The sequence below is a fragment of the Urocampus carinirostris genome, chromosome 12 (assembly GCF_059441175.1).
Source record: "Urocampus carinirostris isolate Australia breed hairy pipefish chromosome 12, RoL_Ucar_1.0, whole genome shotgun sequence".
Lineage (NCBI taxonomy): Eukaryota > Metazoa > Chordata > Actinopteri > Syngnathiformes > Syngnathidae > Urocampus > Urocampus carinirostris.
Window position 1 is genome coordinate 33,486,826 of NC_142360.1, and position 19,174 is coordinate 33,505,999.

The 19,174-nt window shown below is 41.6% G+C and overlaps 1 protein-coding gene across 5 annotated transcripts in view; it reads right to left on the minus strand.

Annotated features, from left to right (window-relative positions):
• dab1a (DAB adaptor protein 1a) overlaps positions 1-19,174 on the minus strand; it is a 411,680-nt gene that overhangs the window by 61,969 nt on the left and 330,537 nt on the right. For all 5 annotated transcript variants that reach the window (XM_088350331.1, XM_088350336.1, XM_088350335.1 and 2 more), the window contains 2 exons: positions 9,726-9,857; positions 1,661-1,780 (listed from right to left, as the gene is read on the minus strand). In XM_088350331.1, coding sequence (XP_088206457.1) covers positions 1,661-1,780; positions 9,726-9,857 — 252 coding nt within the window. The remainder of the gene's footprint in view (positions 1-1,660; positions 1,781-9,725; positions 9,858-19,174) is intronic.

Here is a 19,174-nt window from a genome sequence, read left to right on the forward strand (position 1 = left end):
ATGAATAAAATGACTAAATTTTGTGCAGTGTTGGGGAGTAAAGGGATACATGGAACGGCAAAAATGATGTTGGCAAGCTGTTTGGATTTATTTTTATTCTGTTTCTGTCGCATTTTATGTTAGTTTTGCCGGAGATCAAAGAGATCAAAGCCAGGAGAGAAAGCTTACCACGTGTTGTGAGTCATCATTTTATTCATATTTAGTTTTTTTTTTGTCTTTTATTAGCATATTTGGTATTGGAGTAATCCAAAAGTAATTGAAAGTAATCAAGTTAAAGTAACCCTACCCAACCCTGCTGCTAATTTTATCGATGATTCTTTTTTTACGGTTAGATATAAGTAAAGAAGGTGGGTGAGGTTGCCAGGGTTGTTCATTATTTTGTCTACTGTTATTGGGCACTGATGCTTGTTATTTTGGTTCATTGTTCATTGTTTTGATTATTATGCACTATTTACATCATTGTCACTTTTCGCTGATCTGCCTCTGTAACCTTAAAAATGTAACAAAACAAATGTTGTCAATGAGGAAGGGGTTGTGCAGGGGTTGGAATTCCTTATCCTTGCAAATAAAAACCCATTCATGTCCTTTCTTCATACAGTGGAACCTCAGTTCTCGACCATAATCCGTTCCAGAACCCTGTTTGAAAACCGATTTGTTCGATCACCGAAATCATTTTTCCCATTAAAAATAATGTAAATCGTTTTAATCCGTTCCAACACCCTGAATGTTTACCTAGAATGTCTAACGGAAACATAAAGCTAACCCAGGCTAATCGTACGTCAGCGTTATCGTAATCTTCCGTACGAAAGATTACACTAACATGAATGTGTAAAAATTAAAAAAATCAGGTCGTTTACAAGTCATTTAGCACCCGGGTCTCCACAACAAGTGGTGAGCGGTTCATTGGAAAGGGGGCTCAGTTCCAACACCCTGAAAGTTGGGCTCCGTTCCAACACCCTGAATGTTTACCTCGAATGTTCAACGTAAACAAAGCTAACCCAGGCTAATCGCACGTTCGCGTTATCGTAATCTTCCGTACGAAATATTACGCTAACATGAACGTGTAAAAATAAAAAAAAAAAGGATAACGAAAATAATTATGAATAGGATTTCTTACTTTTGTGGTGGTCAGCAGAAGGCGCAGATGGACAGTGGTGCTATTATTTCTTTCTTGAATGCAATAGTTGTACGCACTACTTTTCTTTTTTCACCTGTAGCAACTTTGCTGCTTGCACTGACTTTCTTCGAAGGCATAATTAGGGGCTAAAACACTTCGTACACCTATATTAAAAGCGAAAGCAAAACGAAGCACGTCCGCACGCGATAACAGTTGGTCACGAACAGAGCGATCTACACCCGTACACCACTCAGCATCGCACCCTAGCGTACACACTCACGCATTACCGGCGTTCGAACTCCGATTTTTTGACCGAACAGCGAAGCAAGCATTTCTCGAAATTTTTGATCGGACTCCGATTTGTTCGAACTGAGAGGCGTTCGAAAACTGAGGTTCCACTGTATTTTGAATTTCTACTCAAGTTCAAACTTGTCACAGACTCTGTACTCAGATGTTGTGTTAGGCATCAAAAAGACGCAAATTGGGTTGACTTCACACTAAATTGTAAGGACTTGGCCGAAAGTTGAGCCCCAGCCGACATACCTGGTAGACAGCCTGCTCGCACTGTTTGTCCTTCTGGGCCTTCTTCTCCATCTCCTCACGCTGCTTTATCTCGTAGATGAGCTGGAACAAGTCCCGCAGGTCCAGGATCACTGGTTCAGCCTGGTGGCGGCAAGGCCAAAAGTTCATCGCAGTTAAACGTATAAGTGCACAAACTCTATTGCGGCATCTGCAAATTGGGCGTCTTGTTAGAGGCAACAACTGTCGTTTTTTGGCGTCTGATTGAGACTTTGCACTCTTCCCACTCTCTCTCACGTCAGACAATACTGGCGCCTGTCAGGCTGAATTATTCCTACAAAGAACTCCTGCCAGCGAGCGGCGCACCAACTAACAAAGACGCGCTGGCGGCGCTAGCGATGCTAGCGGCGGTGTTGCTTTTTTCTCCGTGTGAGGCTGACGGACGCCGCTTGGCTGACTTGCTGATGCTTCCTGGCCCATGTACGCACGTTCCGAAAAAGTACTAAAGTCCTGGAATGCCTTGAAACAAAAAATAAGCTGGTAACAGCATAAGTACAGAGCAAAGAAAAGTAAATAAGGAAATTGTCACGAAACGGACCGGGAAGCAGGAAGTCGGAACTCATATGCGTAGACGATCCGTCACTTTAATTAGGAAAGAAAAGTTGTCCAACACACAAACGGACCAAAAACAAAACAGGTCCAAAGGCGATCAAAATTACAAACTAGGCATTACTCAGATCAAACGGGCATGAACAGGGTTTCAGCAAGGGTTAAACAATGATTTGGCAGCTGGCAGTTCGAAAAGGAGCGCTTAAGTACTCCAAGAGCAATCAGTCCAATGCGTCTCAGCCGGTGTCAAGGGGCGGGACCAGCTGGGCGCCATGACAACCATGCAGGACATGACAGAAATAAGAAATTTAAGTTCTTTATACGGCCCAGGGCCCACATTTTTGAGAGCTTAAAGAACATCACAATTGAAAGCGAGAAACCCTCCTCTTGTGTTAGTTTTAAGGTTAGAGGCCCGAGGTTGGCGGGTCAGGGGCAACCCATGTCCTCAATCAGCTGTAAAATATACTCAAACATTAATAAATCATCTCTGTCTTCCTCATCTCTTGGTTACCTTCTTAGACTTTCTTATCCATGAAATTATTTTTTTTTTCTACGTTTGTTGAGGGTCCCTGGGTTTCTTTCCCAGTAGTATACATGTTACAATTAGTCTCAAAAGAATTATATAAATACATAAAACATTGTTCTGTTAATTATTACTTGGGGGTATTATAACACATCAGTTAATTATTTTATTATCATTTTTTTTCATTTTTACATTATTTACTGTAATAACATCCATAGTGTAAGGAGCGGTTTTAACTGATAGATATTTACTTCAAAAACAAGGATAGAAATCTTATTTTTTTTCTGCAATGGAACTTGTAAAAAAGAATGTAAAATGAAAAGCCCAACAGGTCAAAACAGAAAATATATATTTTCAAGGACCACACAAACGACAGCCAAGAAACACCAAAATCGATTACTTGTCCTCAAAAAAAATTAAAAAAGTAAAGGTATTTGTGTGCACTTTAAGTGTCTTTTTTTTTGCAAAGATATTTCTTATTAACTTACAGATGTTTTATGGACTTTCCCCCTCTTATTTCTCTGATTTGATTTCCCCCTATTTTCCTGCACGGGGCCTCCCCTCTGGACATGCTGTTGTACATGTGATTCCAAGAGCCAAGAGGAAATCTGCAGGCTTAAGAGCGTTATCCATCCATGCCCAGGTGCTGTGGAATGCTCTGCCGCTGGAGATAAGATCTGCCACCTCATTGGAAGTTTTTCAATCTAGACTTAAGACACACTTCTATTCTATCGCTTATGATTGATGCCGGCATCATACTTTTCTTTTCCTGTCTTTTCCGGCTGCCTGGTTGATGGTGAAAAGAGGAAAAAGAACGTATCAGGATCAGTCAGCAGACCAGCACCCTGACCTGAAGTGTCATCATCTGCATTGATCATCTGGCTGGGATGGGAATTTGCATCGTTGCTGTCATGGACTTTTGGGAAAATGTTACATGTTGCATATGCTTTGTTTTATTGATGTAACCTACGTTTGATATAATGTTACCCAATGAAATATCTATTGCAGCATGGTCATCTTGGAAGGGGGATTACCACTTGTGTGGCAACGTCTCAAGGATTCTTATTTTCCTTCATGTTGAGGTTTATAGTTTTTCTTTGCTCTTATGTCGGTTTCGGATCAGGGAGTGGTGTAATTGTGGCCTGAGCAGTCTTTTGAGACATTTTGTGACTAAGTACCGTATTTTCCGCACTATAAGGCGCACCGAGTTATAGGGCGCACCCCCCAAAAAAAAGTTTTTGGTCCTATATTTTCCATACATAAGGCGCACCGGATTATAAGGCGCTACAATGGGAACGTCGACAAAACAGTCAGATAGTTCAGTCAAACCTATTACCCCCTTAACATTCCGAAAGCTTGCAAAGAAGCAAATACGTGTCTCAGACATGTACGGAAACAGTGTCTGTACGATGTCACCAATCACTCAAATGCATCGTTCCAAATATCATTCGGAAGGTTAAAGTCTTGGGATTCAAGAAATGCCAAACATTTCTTAGTTTCCATTTTATTTTTTGCTGGCAACTGTGTGGACTGCAAAGTCAGAATTTTATTGTGCAGGGAAACGGGGTTCTTTACTGTGCATATGACAATAAACACTTTGAATTGAATTTAGTTTAAAAATAGACTAATCACAGAAACATCAAGATCGTTCCAAAACAAGATACCGGGAAAATATAAAGCCGCCTAGCTCACCTAAGTTCTCTTGCAGCCATCACGTTCAATAATGATACGTAACCATGTCTTCTTACAACCGTGAGTGTAGTAAATCCAGGAGAGTAAAATATTTACAAATACAGAATAGTAAAAAAATATTTTCTCTATGCCGTAGTGCAACACAACGTGTGATTCACATTCATCTTTTTCGGCCAATTGCAGGCTTTGTTTCGCCCCTTTAGCCTATGCGAGCCTGTAAATGATAAAAAAGATCCGCCCCTTTACCTCCGAATAACTTTAGCCAATAGTGACTGATTCAAATGATGATTGACACATTGGTTAGGAAATATATATATATGTCTATATACAGTATATAAATCCCAGCATACACCGCGGACTACTTCGCCTTCGGGGGAAAATCTAGTCGGCGGCTGCTTGCCTTAGTTGCAAGACTTTGCGACTTAATATTGATCCATATATAAGGCGCACTGTATTATAAGGCGCATGGTCAGCTTTTGAAAAAAATAAAGGCTTTTAGGTGCGCCTTATAGTGTGGAAAATACGGTACTTTACAAATAAACGTAACTTGACTTGCTGTGGCACAACTTGCTTAGTCCAGGTACAATTACAGTTTTGGTGTAGCTAATGTTTAATAACCTGCTTTATAGCTGGGTCGAAACCGACCCTAACAATACTAATGTGAACATTTTAATTACAGTATTTTATAATGTGGTGATTTCTATTTTTGTTTTTACTTGATTTTGTTAAAAAAAGACATCCATGGCAAAGACAAGAGAAGACTTTTCGCATTTTTTGTATGCATTCACATCCAAAACGGATCGGCGGCGACCTTAACACAAGAGTAGGGTTAAATTAGTAAAACTGAAAATTTGCATTTTTTTCATGCACGGCAGAGGGCGGTGGCAGGATGCCAGACAAACATGGCACTGACTCAATCGAGGATTCCATGGTGCAAAAGAAATACAAAATTCTCGACCTATGATTTTCGGTTTAAAGCATCATCCCACTCTTCATAGATGACCTAGATTTCAGCATTGACAGGAAGCGGCATGTAACGATACGGATACTGGCGAAAAACAGTTTTGTTAAAAAATAATGAATATCACATAATATTCCTTTGCCAAAAAGTAACAAATTGACTGTAGCTCTCCTTTCCCACATGCCTTTTTGTAGACTAAGCAGTGGCCTATTTGATGCTTCAAAACATTTGTAATTTTAACACAACTGGAACAGAGCATTTTTTTGTAATTATTACAAATTAATGTTGTAATTGATTTAAGTGAATTTGTTAGCTGACTTTGATAATTGCTGTGTCTTTATGTACATTGTAGAAGGTTTTGTAGGGATTTTAACAATGTATGAACAGTGAAATACAGATTTGTTTTCCGATTCTAGAAGTAAAAGTCGAGATAAGAGAAAAAGGAAACATCCACTGAACTTCCCTTCCTAGTGATCTCGACCACTTCCAGTGCATCGACTGTCACTGAAACAAGCAGAAGGATCCTCAGAGTACGACAAGAGTTTCAGCCCTAATCAATTATTGACCGCCGGCTTCTTTGCGTGGCGCAGCCGGAGTTCACAGACGGAACGCCGCCCGCTCCATTTTAGCGGCGCCGTTGCAGAAGACATTTTCTCTGCCTTGCGCCGTTCTTGACAAGCTCGGCCCGAGGGGGGGGAGCAAACGTCTGCTGCTGCGACACCGAAACATATTGTCGCCCTGTCACATTCGACTCGCCTTCCCGAGTGCAGATTTGAACCGTCTTCGCTCGCCTTCATCCCGCAGCTGCGCTGGCTTAGTTTTAAAGTGGCTAATGAATGCCATTCAAAATCTCAGCAATTTCGTGGGCAAACTTTTTCAGGGTTTTCTAGGCCATTTTTTTCTGAAACATTAAAGGAAGAAACCCAGTGTGAATCAAGTATTTTGCAAATCTACAAATATATTTGTGACTTATCTATCCATCTATCTACCTTGGTTATGTCCCTCAAGAGGGGTGACCGATAGCCAGACAAACACATACAATAAAAAAGAAAATAATACGGAAAAAATAGCAAAAAAGACACATGAAAATGTTTGGACCATGGCCAACCCAAATGCCCAAACACCCAAACAAGTTGGTCATGCTTTCGTCCCTCCAGATGAAACGGGACACAAGAAAGCGGCCATGTCGCTTGGGTCAGGGTGACACAACACACTCTTTTGTTCAACAGCAGGGCCCGACAGCTTTCACTGGTTTACCCCTGCCGCATCATAAGGGTGCCCAGCCCATCCTTTAGAACAAGTCCACAATCCCACTATCCTTTCACAACACTTCTCCACTCCTTCCTATCACCAACAATAGCTCTAGCTTTCACTAGATTTAGACCTCTTTCCTGCAGTGCACTCATAACACTATCCATCCACGTCAATTGTGGCCTTCCTCTTGGTCTCCTTCCATCGACTTCTGCTCTGTAGATCCTCTTCAACATTCGCACCTCATCCATCCTCTCCATGTGTCCAAACCAACAGAGTACTCTCTTATCCACACGCTTGCTCAGTTCCACAACTACTACAGTTCTGTCTCTCACAATTTCATTTCTCAATCTATCCAATCTATTTATGACTTATAGATGGGATTTTTAACCTTGCGCTTCCAAAAATATATCTGCGATTTACATGTGTGATTTTAAATGTTGCGTGTGCATTTATCAAGACATGATTTTTAGGTCTTTTGTAAATTGCGAATATAGTTGTCATGATGACTCAGTCCTTTCACTCGCCTGTTGTCAGTCCCTCAGCGAAACTCTGTTTCCACAAGGCAAGTTATTTCTGACTCTGACCCCTGTGTGTCCCGTTTTGTCACTCCTTTTCCACTGGTCCGTTCCTGATTTCCCCGTTTGTCTCCTGCTACGACCCGTTTTTTGACCCCGACCACGTTCTGATCTCCCGTCCCGACTGACGACCTGTTTTTCCATCTAATTACGCTATGATGTCCCACTTCGGAAGACCCACGTTCCGATCCTATGAGCAGCTTGCTTCCCGCGTCCAGCGAGCACCGGATCGTTGGCGCTGCCTTTCCACTATATTTTAATAAAACTTGTGAGTAACGTTACGCATCTGGGTCCTACTTCTGTTCTGGTCCTGACAATAGTTGTGGATCCGAACAATACATTTGTAAATGTTCTTGAGACAAATCTCTCCCCATGTATGGATTTGATACAGTAAGATGACAAAAATATATGTTTTACATTTGCATTTGCACAAAGTTCTTTCTATTAAAATGTACACGATACATTATTTTTTTGCATGACCGATAATAAATGTCCACAATTGATGTGTAATCCTTGTACTAAAACATATTTGCTAGTGCTCTGTTCAGGTGTAGCATGCACCTGTCTTCTTGGGTGCAAATCACAGGGAGTGATACGCTTCATAGGACAATGCCATACAAACTAATTCCAGCTGTTGTTAATCACGAGGGAAGAAAGGCAATGGGAAAGACAAGCCACCATGACAGCAATGTCAGCGTCATTTTTCAACGGGCTTGTGAAATATGGCAAAGATTTCAAGCATTTACAAGCATAGCACCTAAAATTCAAGCACTTTTCAGTCTTTGAAAACACAACATTGAAATTCAAGTATTTTCAAGGATTACAAACACTCATAACATTGTGCCGTGAAACAAGCAAGCAAAAAATGAATTAATGACAACACGACAACACACTAAAGTCTTACTTCAAACCTTTGTAATCCAACATATTATTCAAGTATTTGTTGGAATACTCAATAGGATAATCGGTCCCCGAAAAGTGTGACAATGTGTATTATTGATCCACTAGATGGGGCTGTATAGAGTATAGCAACCGAAAATGAGTGCTAAAAAGCACAAGGAAGCTTGTCTTTATCGTCACTGACATAAACATGCCAATGAAATTTCTTGCTACCCTGGTGTATTACTGTAAGTTGATTAAAAAAAAGTATAAACTTGGATACAATAAGAATAAAATCAAATATATATATACCAAAAGAAAATGTAGTTATTTGTGTATAACGCTTTCCCCCTTTTTTTTGGGGAGTGGGGGGCTAAGTGTCTAAAATTATGGTTCACTTTTTCTCAGGTCAAACTAAGCATTGCAAAAAGATATATATACATTATATATATATATATATATATATATATATATATATATATATATATATATATATATATATATATATATATATATATATATATATATATATATATATATATATGGTCATTCATGTGTATAATAATTTCAACTGTAGTTTTTTCTGATGAGAATGATGAAGATCCAAAATAATAATAGAAATAGAAAGTTTCAAATGTTATTAAGAAAAATAATACAGCAACAAATACTGTTTTTTCCCCCAGACTCTAATCCTCATTGGACTATAAAGTGCACCAAATTTGAACCACTATGAGAGCCATGGTTGCATCAAAACAACGGAGAAAAGAACGCCAGTCTAAAAGGCGCACATAAATACAAAAAACAATTTTAAATTTGTGTTTTTAAGGTGGGCGTTATAGTCCAGAAACAACAGTAATCACATTATATTAGTACTATAGGTCGTCAAAAAAGGGAATGAAGGAAGCTTTGTAATGCTTTTACAATTTGAATCATTTGGCTTTTTTATTTGTAGAACAAAAACCAAAGACAAATGGTAACCTGCAAATTTTGTGAATTATCTGGCAAAAACCAGAGTTGGGGAGACTCAAGAGTGCAGGTTCAAGAGGATTGGAGTAGGGTCTCCAAATAAAATACTATTGTAGAGGAGAAAAACAAGCTTTTTAGGTGTACTGTAAATAACAGGCACAGGTTAAGAAGTGGCTGGTCGCAACCTTGGAACAAACGCAAGCTTATAATAGTGCCGTTTACTAAACGCCAGCACAAGCTGACCGATGGCGCTCAGACGGGGTCGCCTTTGGTGACATCCAATTTTCTGATCTCTGATCTATGTGGCAATAAGATGCGCATGTGTGACTGTGCCATTTGGTCCACAGCAATGGCCGCCAGGACGGATGTGCCATTACAGACGCTGACATGCACTCAAACGCCCATCGACTCAACATGGGAAATCGATACGGCGAGGAGCCTAAAGCAAACCGAGCACAATGAGAGCTTCCAATTTAGCCGGCGGGTGATCGGACGCAAACATCTGCAGAGTAAACGGAGGCTTGATGAACAGCCGCCGAGCAAAGGCCCTTGTCCAAATGTCAAGAGGAATGAGGTCTGTTGCATTATTTAAAGTTTCATTGAACGGCACAAAATTGTGGTACTACTGACCGACTGCGCCGTCTTGATGGCCACGAAACGATGGTTTCCTTCCTTTCCGCAGACGTAGCCGAACGCTCTGTGGTCCGTGATGTCCTTGGCAATGTAGGAGATCTCATGCACCGCATGGTGGTGTTGCAGAACCTGAAGACACACATAGAAATGATTTAGTTAGGTCAGGGGTCGGGACCCGTCGGGTCGCAAGGCATATATGGCTCTTTTCATAAGTACATGCAGTTTGGTGATTAAAAAGGAACTCATTCATATTTCATCTAAGGCGTTCCAATATTGAAGAAAGTACAGTGGAACCTCAGTTTTTGAACGACTCACAGTTGGAATAAAAAGAGAAATTCTTGCTGCGTAGTTCGAACAAAAATCGGAGTTCGAACGCCGGTACGACGCGTGAGTGCGTACGCGAGGGTGGGATGCTGAGCGGCGTACGGGTGATGAAAATACGTGCTGGAGCCCATCCCAGCTGAACCCTGAACTGGTTGCCAGCCAGTCACAGGGCACACAGAGACAGACAACTCACTTGCTCATGATAGGAATTTTCCAAAATATGCAGTGGTTAGCGCTTGTGCGACACAGTTCATGTCATGGGAACCTGTTGTGGGTTCAAATCCAGCTCCAGACTTCCTGTGCAGAGTTTGTATGTTCTCCCCGTGCTTGCGTGGGTTTCCTCCGGGCACTCCGGTTTCCTCCCACGTTCCAAAAACATGCATTTCAGGTGAATTGGCCGGTCCAAATTGTCCCTAGGTGTGAATGAGCGAATGAGTTGTCTGTCCCTGTGTGCCCTGCAATTGGCTGGCAACCAGTTCAGGGTGTCCCCTGCCCACTGCCCGGAGATGGCTGGGATGGGCTCCAGCCCCCCCGCGACCCTAATGAGGATAAGCGGTACGGCTAATGAGATGAGATGAGATGAGATGTTCTTTTTTTCCATTTACTGGATTATTTTAACAGTGAAGTGTGGAGCTTTAGCCATTGAAGAAAAAGCAAAATAAGGATAGAACAAAATCGTTTTGCTCAAAAATGATATTTCACATATTATATCTCATCTCATCTCATCTCAATAGCTGCACCGCTTATCCTCAGTTGTGCGACACAGTTCATGTCATGGGAACCTGTTGTGGGTTCAAATCCAGCTCCAGACTTCCTGTGCAGAGTTTGTATGTTCTCCCCGTGCTTGCGTGGGTTTCCTCCGGGCACTCCGGTTTCCTCCCACGTTCCAAAAACATGCATTTCAGGTGAATTGGCCGGTCCAAATTGTCCCTAGGTGTGAATGAGCGAATGGGGGTGCTGGGGCCCATCCTAGCAATTATCGGGCAGTGGGCTGGGGACACCCTGAACTGGTTGCCAGCCAATCACAGGGCACACGGGGATGGACAACTCACTCGCTCAGTCACACCTAGGGACAATTTGGACCGGCCAATTCACCTGAAATGCATGTATTTGGAATGTGGGAGGAAACCGGAGTGCCCGGAGGCAACCCAAGCAAGCACAGGAAGAACATACAAACTCCGCACAGGAAGTCCGGTAGCTGGATTTGAACCCACTCAGGAGGTTCCCAAGACCTTAGAGCTGTGCCGCACACGCGCTACCCACTGCGCCACCGTGCTGCCCACATATTATATTTAAAATGTATTTGTTTTGATTTTTCAACTGGAATTTTATAGCAAACATGAATATAATATGAAAATTTATATTCAAAATGGAGAAAACTGCCCTACCAAAAAAAAAAAATAGTTTGGAATAAATATTCAGATTTGAGTGAATATTAAGCCACTTTCCATAATCTGAACCATTTTTTCTCAGTGTGAAGGTGTTAGCTTTAAAGAAAAAACATGAAAATAGAATAAAATAATCTTAAATATGCAACGTTATTTGTAAAAAGTAACATTTTCTAAAAATATACTAAATCATTGATTTGTGTTTTATTATTTTTGATACAACTTTTTTTTAACTAAAACAATTGTAGTGTTGGGCTGCAAGTGTCAAGAAACGGAACAGGAGGAGGACCCAGATGCGTAACAAGCAGAGACCGGACAGATGGGGTCGATTCCGGACAGGACGGGACAGACAGGATTGACATCAGACACTGGGGACGGGAGTCCGATAACAAGCAGGACGAGATAGACGGGAACGATACCAGACACTGCAGATCGATATCAAACAGGACAAAATAGACGGGAACAATACCGGACAAGAAACACAAGAAGGAAACCGGACAGAGTCAAAACACACATCTTGCGGGAGCAAAGGTTCGTAGACGGACTGACAAAGGGCGAGTGAGAGCACTGAGCTTAAATAGGAGGGAAGCCAATCAGTCAACGAGCCGCAACTGGCGCCAAACAGCCGGGGCCAATTAGCAACCGTGACAGCAAGCATATAGTAAATATGTTGTTAAATAAAAAAAGATGACTTAAAATGATGATTATCAGCAAATGAGCATAAAAAGTTAATTCAAGTAAAAATATATAGATCTTTTTTTCTTATGTTTTATTTGACCTTTAGTGGCGTGGAACTTCAATAAAATAAGGAATACTAAAACTTGTACTTCAAATAAGCCAAATTATTTACCAACAGAGAAAGACATTTTATGAAGGGAAATTAGATTTTATTCATATATATATTTTTTGAATTATTTAACTGGAATTGCTATCAGTGTCAATCACAGCTTGGCCAACTGTTAACTTGATGGCTCTATCTGTACCCGTGCAATAAATCTCCGTAAGCGAGTCCTCGATGGCGAGCTAAAATGTGCATCCTGCTTTTGTCTGTTCTTTGTACACCACACATACCTGCCAATGAGATGTAATCCTTAATGACTCCTTCATAATTCATAATTAGACTCACGATTATCACCGTTCCCCCTGATTGACCTGAAAATGGCAGCCAAGGCGCCGTGCACGACACACAGTGCTTATTGAATTATCTGTTAGATAGTGTGTGTGCATAGATATGAGTGTGTGAGTAACAGAGTGCACGGAGCAACTTGAGGAGGGCGGCGGCCTTTCCGAATTCAAATTAATTTCATGTCTCGAAAGCCAAAAGCGCAACAATCACCCCCAGAACTGAGATTGATTGATAAAAAGCACGAGTGGCGGCACCCTCGTGCAAACAAAACACTTTTTTCCACGCTGACAGAATGTTAACTTTGTCTTTCTTCACAAAACATGAGGGGCAGTGATGTGCAGTCAAGGGAAGCAGAAACTCACCACCTGTCATAATAGCAAAAATATCAAATGTATTTGACTCACAACACGTGGTAAGCTTTCTCTCCTGGTTTTGATCTCTTTGATCTCCAGCAAAACTAACATAAAAAGCCATGTATTCCGTGACTCCCCAAGCCTGCACAAAATTTAGTAATTTTATTGATATCTAGTTTCTTTTGTCTTTTATTTGGCTTTTAATTAGGACAAAAAAGTCTGATCACATCACGCCGATTTTGGCCAACCTGCATTGGCTCCCTATTAGCCTAAGATGTGATTTCAAGGTTCTCTTAGTACTATACAAAATCATACATGGACTTGCTCCCTCACATCTTTCAGATCTGATTTCACCCTATGTTCAGGTCCGAAGCCTTCGTTCTGAAAGCGCCGGTCTACTGGGGATCCCAAGAGCCAAGAAGTGTTCCGCAGGTTCGAGAGCGTTCTCCATCCGGGCACCGGTGCGGTGGAATGCTCTTCCCCCTGAGATCCGATCTGCAACCTCAGTGGAAATGTTTAAATCTAAGCTTAAAACACACTTCTACTTCATAGCATATGAATAACCTATACTTTTCTTGGACAATATCTCTGTATTATTTGTGATTGCAACATCCTTTGCTGTCTGGTAGTCCTGAAAGGGGGATGCCACATGTGCGGTCCCTTCTCAAGGTTTCTTGATTTTCCTCATGTTGAGGTTTTTTAGTTTTTCCTTGCCCTCCTGTTGGTTCCAGATCAGGGGATGGTGTAATAATAGTCTGAAATAATAGTCTGTGCAATAACCTGTGCAGCCCTTTGAGACTCTTTGTGATTAAGGGCTATACAAATAAAAATGACTTGACTTGACAAATACACTAAAGCTCGATGTATAAAATGAGGAAGGATTTTTTTATTTAAATTCCTTTACACCGTATTCTTGTAACAGCCTGTTGACAGAAAATTGCCTCTATAAAACATTTGATATAAAATTTCAGCAACAGATACTTTATGGGGAAATTGAAACACTTTTTTGCTACAATGGTTCCAATTATGTGCTCCTTTTTAGTTATTTTTTGTAAAGATAGATCATTTGAAATTTTGACTTCAATAACACTGAAAATATTGTTAAAATATGGCCCGGCTTGAATAATGTTTTTTGATTTCCAGCCGTCAATCAAGCTGTTTGATTTTTATATGCTTCGTGATGTGATCATTTATTTCCACACATTTTCTCGGCTCATTTGAGTTGACGGTGCATCCACACAGCTAATAGAAAAGACAAACTTTCTTTCCCTTGACAGCCCTGTCACTGACAATGTTTGCACGAACACAAAGTCAATAGAGACCGATGTCTTGTTTTCCCTTCTGGTAAGTGTGCCGTCTCTGCATCCACTGAAAATGATTACAAAGTCTCTGATGACAAATTACGGTCGCAAAGGGAGCGTTGCCAAAAGAAGTTTTATATTATCGTTGTTTACACACAAATCAGGTCAAGGTGCTTTTTTATGTAAATTGAAGCTGAACTCTTTCATGTTTTTGTGCATTTCTTTTGTGATTACAAAAAAGTATTGCATAGAGCGGTTGTTTTCCACAGCTTACACCTTGATGATTGCATGCAAGTACCGTAATTTCCGGACTATAGAGCGCACCTGATTATAAGCCGCACCCACCACATTTTGGGTGATTTGCCACTTTTTTACTTACACAAGCCGCACCCATGTATTAGCCGCGTGCGCCCGCATTAGATCTTATGACACAATCACAAGTTTAACCCAGAGCGGGCTCTGTGGTCAATGATTGTAATTACATAGATAGTATACATTCCTGGAACCATAGTTGTCATCATCAATGGAAAATGATGATACTCTTTTTCTTTCTCTTTAATCTACTAGTCCGGCCCCCGACAGAATGTTTCTTCTATCGTGTGGCCCCCGAGTTAAAATGAGTTTGACAACCCTGATTTATATAATGAAAATATTTCTTAAAATGAACAATAATATCTAATATAGTACAAATAAATCTTATTTGAAGTACTGTTTTCTATTAATAGTTGAAATCAAAATGATAAAAACAAAATTTTCCACCAAATGGTTAGGATTTTTTTTTTGTAATTTGTGTTGGCAGACTAACTGTTAAACAAACTCTCACCCCAATTTTGCTAATGGAGAAAAACTGAGAGTGGGTATTTAAGATCTGCCAAGCTTTAGAAATCATAATTAAGAATGGACATGAGAATAATAGCAGCGATTAAAAGAGCCAATATTAAGTCAAAAGTGGTCTGACTTAAAATAAACCACACAACAAACTTGTTGGGTCCAGAAGATGACACTTAACGCATCACAAATAATGGAGGAACAAGCAACATTGACAAAACAAAAATGGCCATTGCTTGATTTTGTTTTTCAATTTTTGCATATTTTGTAAGTAAACTATGAAAGAGTTGTTGTATTTGGTAGCACTGAGACTAAAACAACTACAAAATAAGTGTGTGACATTGGTCAAGTGCAGTATGATGTAATTCAAAGTTCGGAAACACCTTCACTAATTCGTTTGAATCAATATGATTATTTTGATCAACAGTATACAGTTCAGCTCCCTCAAATTCATGCAAAAGCCCAAAGACTGTAAGAGTAGTTGATCATAGTGCCATTTGTATTCAGACCTTCAGGCCTTGAATCAACACATTTTTGCAAATCGTAGCTCAAGTGCTCGCATCGCTACGTAGTAGTACAAGCTAGCGACACTACTGTAATGTATTGCTTTCTGGTCTCTCGATGTCTAGCATTAAAAGTTTGAGCATATTACTCCTGTATTGGCCAACTTGCACTGGCTCCCAGTCCACTTAAGATGTGACTTTAAGGTTCTCTTATTAACATATAAATGTTTGCATGGACTTGCACCATCTTATCTCTCTGATTTAATTTCCCCCTATGTTCCTGCACGGAGTCTGCGCTCGGAAAATGCCGGTCTACTTGTGACTCCGAGAGCCAAGAAGTCTGCAGGCTTGAGAGCGTTCTCCATCCAGGCCCCGGTGTTATGGAATGTCCTGCCTACAGAGATAAGGTCTGAAACCTCAATGGAAGTTTTTAAATCGAGGCTTAAGACGCACTTCTATTCCAAAGCTTATGATTGATGCCCACCTCATATTCTGTATTGTCCTGTCTTTTTCCGACTGCCTGCCTGGTGGTGATACGAAGGAGAGGGACGATTTGGAGATGAGTCAGCGGACCAGCGTTTGACCTGAAGCATGTGAACGCCTGCATGGACCAGCTGGCAGAGATGGGAAACTGCGTCGTGGCCGTCTAAGACTTTCTGGACTAGTTTACAGGCTGGGGGCGTTGCTGCTGTCATGCACTTTCTGGACAAATTTCCAACATGTTACCTAGTGTTTACTATGCTTGTGTATAGTAATGCTAATTGTGATTCACCCTGGTCATCCTGGAAGAGGGATTACCACTTGTGAGGTTCTTTATCAAGGTTTCTCTTTTCCCTCATGCTGAGGTTTTGAGTTGTTCCTTGCCCGCATGTTGGTTTAAGATCAGGTAATTGTGTCATTGTAATCCTGGGCAGTCCTTTGAGACAATTTTGTGATTAAGGGCTATATAAATAAACGTGACTTGACTTGACTTGAACCAGTATTTTTTTCATCTTTTATTTTTCCACAACTCTAACGCTTTTGTTCATCTGATGAGAGATCACAAAAAAGTTGTACCACCCCTGACCTTGTGGGTCCCCCCTTTCCAACACAACAGTAACCTTCCTGCACACATTTGTGCTTCCCATAATCGAGCGTGTGACAAAGGAAGCTGTCGAGCAGAGAGCGTGCCCTCCGTTAAGATGAATGTATCCTCTCTACTTCCCCTCCATCTCCAATACCAGCCCCCCCTCCTCCACGGACGACCTTCCCTCCTTCGGGAGAACGCAGCCATCCATCCTATCGGATGCACCGCCTCATCCATCCGCCCATCCGACTGAGTGATGCACGGGGCCTGGAATGAGACTGTCAAGAACCCTGAACCTCCGCAGAGTCATTCTGACTGTCTCCCTCCCACTCCGGCTATCCATTAGGACTGATAGTGGGGACGACAAATCGCTATAGTTAATATTAATGCGTGGAGACAGAGGACAAAGTCTTTCCTTTCCTTTGACATATGCTTGCCTATTCCCCACCCGTCCCGCCGACGCGGCCTATCTCGTGTCTTTATTTCATTGTCCCCGCGTCCCCCGGGAACGGGAAAAAGCCCGACGACGGACATAAAAAAGAGGCAAGACGAACGACGCTGCAACCCGCAGGATGAGCTCGGCCGGGTGAAATACGGCTGGCGCGCGGTAGGCCACCGGTCACCGGTGCCGAGCTTCTGAGTTACGGTTGGAAGTGTGCCACAGAGGTGTAAATCTCCGGGATGAGCACCTTGGCTAATAAAGGCGAACGCGAGAAGGGCAGCTGGCTTGATATCGCTACTTGGCCCCGTTCACTGCCATTGGGAGAAAGGGAGACGTTGCATATTTTTACGGCACGCTGCATGCTATGCTGTAAAATTGTGCAGCAAACAATTGTGCTCTGCAAAAGTTCAGTGTTAAAGTTGAATGAAAGCAGATGAGTCAACGTGGTTCACCTTTCACTGTCTTTCTGCTTCATAAATTTGCATCATTCATTGTGTTCTGCATTCTGATTGGATAAACCAGGCATGTCAAACATCCAGCCCAAAGATACGACCCAGCCCATTGGTTGATTTAGTCCCTGGGTCATTTCTTTCAAAAGTTATGAAAATAAATCCAAACCAAATGCCCCCTCTGGCTGTTAAAGGGCGGTAAAATAGCTCAGGAGGTAGAGCGCCCGTCTTAGGATCAAAAGATCGCAGGTTCGAATCCAGGCTCCTCCGTGTTACATGTCAAAGTGTCCTTGGGTAAGACACTGAACCCCTAATACACCCAATAAGCAGGTTGGCGCCTTACATGGCTGCACGGCCGCTATTGGTGTATGAGTGTGTGTGAATGGGTAAATGTGAAGCAAATTGTAAAGCGCTTTGAGAAGTCTTCATTGACTTGAAAAACGCTATATAAATGCAGATCATTTCATTTAAAGGATAGACTTTTAGCTTCAGTAGGCCTCGCCTAGTAGTTTGATAGGATGCAAAAAAAGCACTGAAGTGAAGGTAGTGTTTGGATTGGATCCTTTCACAAAAATCTTTTTTGTGATTAGTTTTCTTGGAAACAAGTATCTTCAAGAGTATTTAACTCTTGTTTATCAAACAATGGTAAAAGCTAGAAACATTTTCATGAATGAACAATGAGGGATCAAGCTTTCTTTTGATGTGTCCTGCCTAAAAATCTAAATCTTCGCAAAGCCTTCAAAAACGGAGTCAAAATGGAAAAAAAATGTCTGGCACAGGCTCTACACATTTGAGATAAACGTCTGCCAGTAAAAGGGCAGGGCTGGGCAGGGTTACTTTAACTGGATTACTTTCAATTACTTTTGGATTACTCCAATACAAAATATGCTAATAAAAGACAAAAGAAACTAAATATGAATACAATGATGACTCACAACACGTGGTAAGCTTTCTCTCCTGGCTTTGATCTCTTTGATCTCCGGCAAAACTAACATTAAATGCGACAGAAACAAAATAAAAATAAATCCAAACAGCTTGCCAACATGGGCAGCACGGCGGCGCAGTGGTTAGCGCGTGTGCGGCATAGTTCTGAGGTCGTGGGAACCTCCTGAGTGGGTTCAAATCCAGCTCCTGGCCTTACTGTGCGGAGTTTGTATGATCTCCCCGTGCTTGCGTGGGTTTCCTCCGGGCACTCCGGTTTCCTCCCACATTCCAAAAACATGCATTTCAGGTGAATTGGCCGGTCCAAATTGTCCCTAGGTGTGACTGAGCGAGTGAGCTGTCTGTCCCCGTGTGCCCTGCGATTGGCTGGCAACCAGTCCAGGGTGTCCCCTGCCCACTGCCCGATGATTGCTGGGATGGGCTCCAGCATCCCCGCGACCCTACTGAGGATAAGCGGTGCAGCTGATGAGATGAGATGAGCTTGCCAACATCATTTTTGCCATTCCATGTGTTCCGTTACTCCCCAAGCCTGCACAAAATTTAGTAATGTTATTCATGTTTAGTTTATTTTGTCTTTTATTAGCATATTTGGTATTGGAGTAATCCAAAAGTAATTGAAAGTAATCCAGATAAAGTAACCCTACCCAGCCCTGTAAAAGGGTTAACAATGGACTAAGGAACACTGTACGAGCGTGTGATTATTTCGCACCCTTTTCATTGGTTT